Genomic DNA, 3006 nt, shown 5'->3' on the forward strand with positions numbered 1-3006 from the left:
AACATTGAGTTAGAACATCAAGCTCGAGTCTGTAGCTAGTAGCTATCTTCTCTTTTACTATATTAGCCTTCAGTACTTTAAGCCTCTCAGTGATTTGCTGTTTTGGATCAGGTGTTTTGGGCAATCGCAGAGACAGAGCCAACCAAAGTGCAGCGAGGAATGGATTTGCTAAGATTATGAAAGAGGAGCTTGGGTTGGTTCCTTCAAGAAAATGTCTAGGTTTTCTCTTACACGCATGTGTTAATGCTAAGGACCGTCTATTGGTGTGGAAAGAGTACGAATCTGCAGCACTCCCTTCCAACGTCCTAAGCTTTTTGAGGTAAGCCACCCTCTTCCTCCTTATCTAGATTTAATTGGTTTCTCTGCTCAAGAACGACAGATTTAAGGAACAAAAATAGAAGATATGTATTGATATTGCAGAACACAAGAAAAAGACAAATCTTGTACTAATCATTGGCACACTCATAGTTTAATAATAGGGTTTTGGTTTACGGGTTGCATTAGTTTCAAGAGAATGCAGTTTATTCTGATAATTAGATCATCTGTTTCCTAAGGTTTCAAGGTTTCCAATATATCATTGGTTCTGGTTTATGGTTTGGCAGGATGTATCAGGTTCTACTAGCTGCAGGGGATTCAGAAGGTGCCAAGGCATTAGTATCAAAAATTCCAAAAGATGATATAGACGTACAACATATCATTGAAGAAAGCCAGTCTGTATTTTCTCAAGACCCAAAAAGAAGAAACCGAAAAAGAAATTGATTGTTTCCCCAACAAAGTAGTGTTTTGTACTAGAACTCGGATTTCATTCTTACTTGCTGGACTCTGCATAAGTCTTGATGCGTGAGAGGGAAAGGATGAGGGAGGGCCATTGTAGACAGTTAGTTTATGTGCAATATAAGATTGAGGGATACATGCAAGTGATAATATTCTTTCAAACTCCTCGAGGCCTTTTGCAATTTTATTTCTAATCAATCTTTGTAAAGAACATAAATATTTTAAAAAGAGTTATTCTGATACGTAATCATGTTTTAGGTCTGATTGTTTGAGCATAAGCTGAGATTCTGTTGAAACCCTAGGAATGTCTTTCAACGCCTCCATCATCATTTGTTGCTCCTCAAGATCGAAGATGTTTCTCAGGGAGACAACTGCATTCTTTAAACACATAGCGTTGGCTAGAACGTATTTCAAAAACTGTTCTTCTTCTACTCTTCCTCCATAATCTTTCCACTCAAAAGTCTCGAGCTGTGACGACAAGCATTCGGGAACAGAGCTCGGCTGGTTCCATGAAAGTGGGATATCATCTTGATCATGGGTACTTTCCTGTGATGTAAGGACCACTATAAATTAAACAAAAACATTCTTAACATTTTTAACATTTTTAACATTTTTAACATTTTTAACAGCTTACATAACAAATCGTAAGAGAATTTAGTTTTGGAGAATTTCCAAGTAAAAGTATAGTTGGTTCCATCCAGTCTGGTTTTTGGGGACATATCGTGCACTCTGTAAGCCAAGAAAATTTGGTGGTGCTACAACACACAACCTGTGATGAAAACAAAGCAAACCTATTCAAGTAAAGTATTATACAACAATGAAATCACAAGCAAAGAGAGAGAGAGAGAGAGAGAGAGAGAGAGAGAGAGAGAGAGATAGATACCAGTTCATCAGTCAATTGCAACACAAGACACAAGACAGTTGAGAGAGTTCCTAGAAACTTGTCATCAGGACAAGAATCAGATTCGATATATGCCGTATCAAGAGAAGACATATTGATCGAGCAAGAGTCTCCCGAAAAATCATAGATTCTAAAGAAGGATACGTCTGATGGAATGTCTATGACCAAGCACCTACCAGTAGTAGTATCTCCAACATCATTGTCGTCTGGCGTTGGTGTTGGCGAGCGTCTACAATTATCATAAGCTAAGGAGGATAAGCTAGGCAATTTCACAGTAAAGTTGGTCACATTGTCGCCCTTCTTGTTTCGTTTGACTTGCAGATCATCAAGAAGAGGACAGCTCGATAAGAGCCTAACCACGGAATCATCGTCTTTATACAACACATAGTGAAGGTAGAGGGTTGTCAGGGATGGCAAGGAAGCGGAAGAAGGAACATCCACGAGAATCTTGTCGGAGAGAGTCAGTGTCACGAGAGATTGGCAAGAGTAAAGGGTCTTGGGCAATATGGCTGGATCTGCGGACCAGAGGAGTTGGAGTTTCATCTCAAGCACCCAGCGATCAACAGCCTTTGCAACCAACTTCCCGACATCAGCATCGCTAGGACAACTTGGACCGAGTACAATACACAAGTTGGATATTACGGGTGCTCTGTGGAGTTGCAATGATTTCTCAAGAAACCGCCAGACGCTCTTTTTGCTTTCATCCTCCGCCTCCACTTTCTCATCATTATCATCACTACTGTCCACATGCTCATCATCATCGTCATCAATATGAGTGTCGACTCTCCAGTTAGCATACTTGTCCTCTTCAATGTCTTCGTACTCAAGTCTCTGTTTCATCGTCCAAACAGAGAGCCATCGTTTGGACAGAAACATGGTGGCCACGGCGTCTTTTGTCGGGACAAGATCCAAAATCATTACGAGCAAATCTTCTGGCAATGCACTAATCTTGTCTCCACAAACTATCTTTTGGTCTTGGATTCGTCTCACACCACAACAATTTGCGGTTTGTATCATCTTCACGAGGCAGAGAGCTCTAAGACCATTTTTACTCGAGAAACGGGTGAAGATTTCTCAGAAGATTAAAAATATATATTTTTATTATATTTATTCATTTTTTATTTATTTTTTAAAAGATGAACCAATGAGCAAATGACACATTTCTATTTCTGCCAAAGCAACGATTCTTCCAGTGCTTCCCTAAGCATCGATTCTTTCTGATTTCTCTTCTCTCTCTTCTTTTTATTACTAGGTGCTTCCCCACACAACGCGTGGGTTGTGGTGTAGTTGGCACTTTTTTTTTTTTTTGGTCTTTTTCGTTTTCTCTTTTA

At 39.7% G+C, this 3006-nt stretch overlaps 1 protein-coding gene across 1 annotated transcript; it reads right to left on the reverse strand.

Moving 5' to 3' along the window:
• Window positions 1–908: 908 nt before the first annotated feature.
• Window positions 909–2734, reverse strand: LOC147948210 (putative FBD-associated F-box protein At1g05080). Its single transcript, XM_087476687.1, has 3 exons — window positions 1658–2734; window positions 1409–1543; window positions 909–1320 (listed from the first exon to the last, which is right to left on the reverse strand). The coding sequence occupies exons 1-3, from the start codon at window positions 2690–2692 to the stop codon at window positions 1006–1008; spliced, it is 1485 nt and encodes a 494-aa protein (XP_087332813.1). The 5' UTR covers window positions 2693–2734; the 3' UTR covers window positions 909–1005.
• Window positions 2735–3006: the final 272 nt, after the last annotated feature.

The sequence above is a fragment of the Camelina sativa genome, chromosome 2 (assembly GCF_030686135.1).
Source record: "Camelina sativa cultivar CO46 ecotype springtype chromosome 2, ASM3068613v1".
Lineage (NCBI taxonomy): Eukaryota > Viridiplantae > Streptophyta > Magnoliopsida > Brassicales > Brassicaceae > Camelina > Camelina sativa.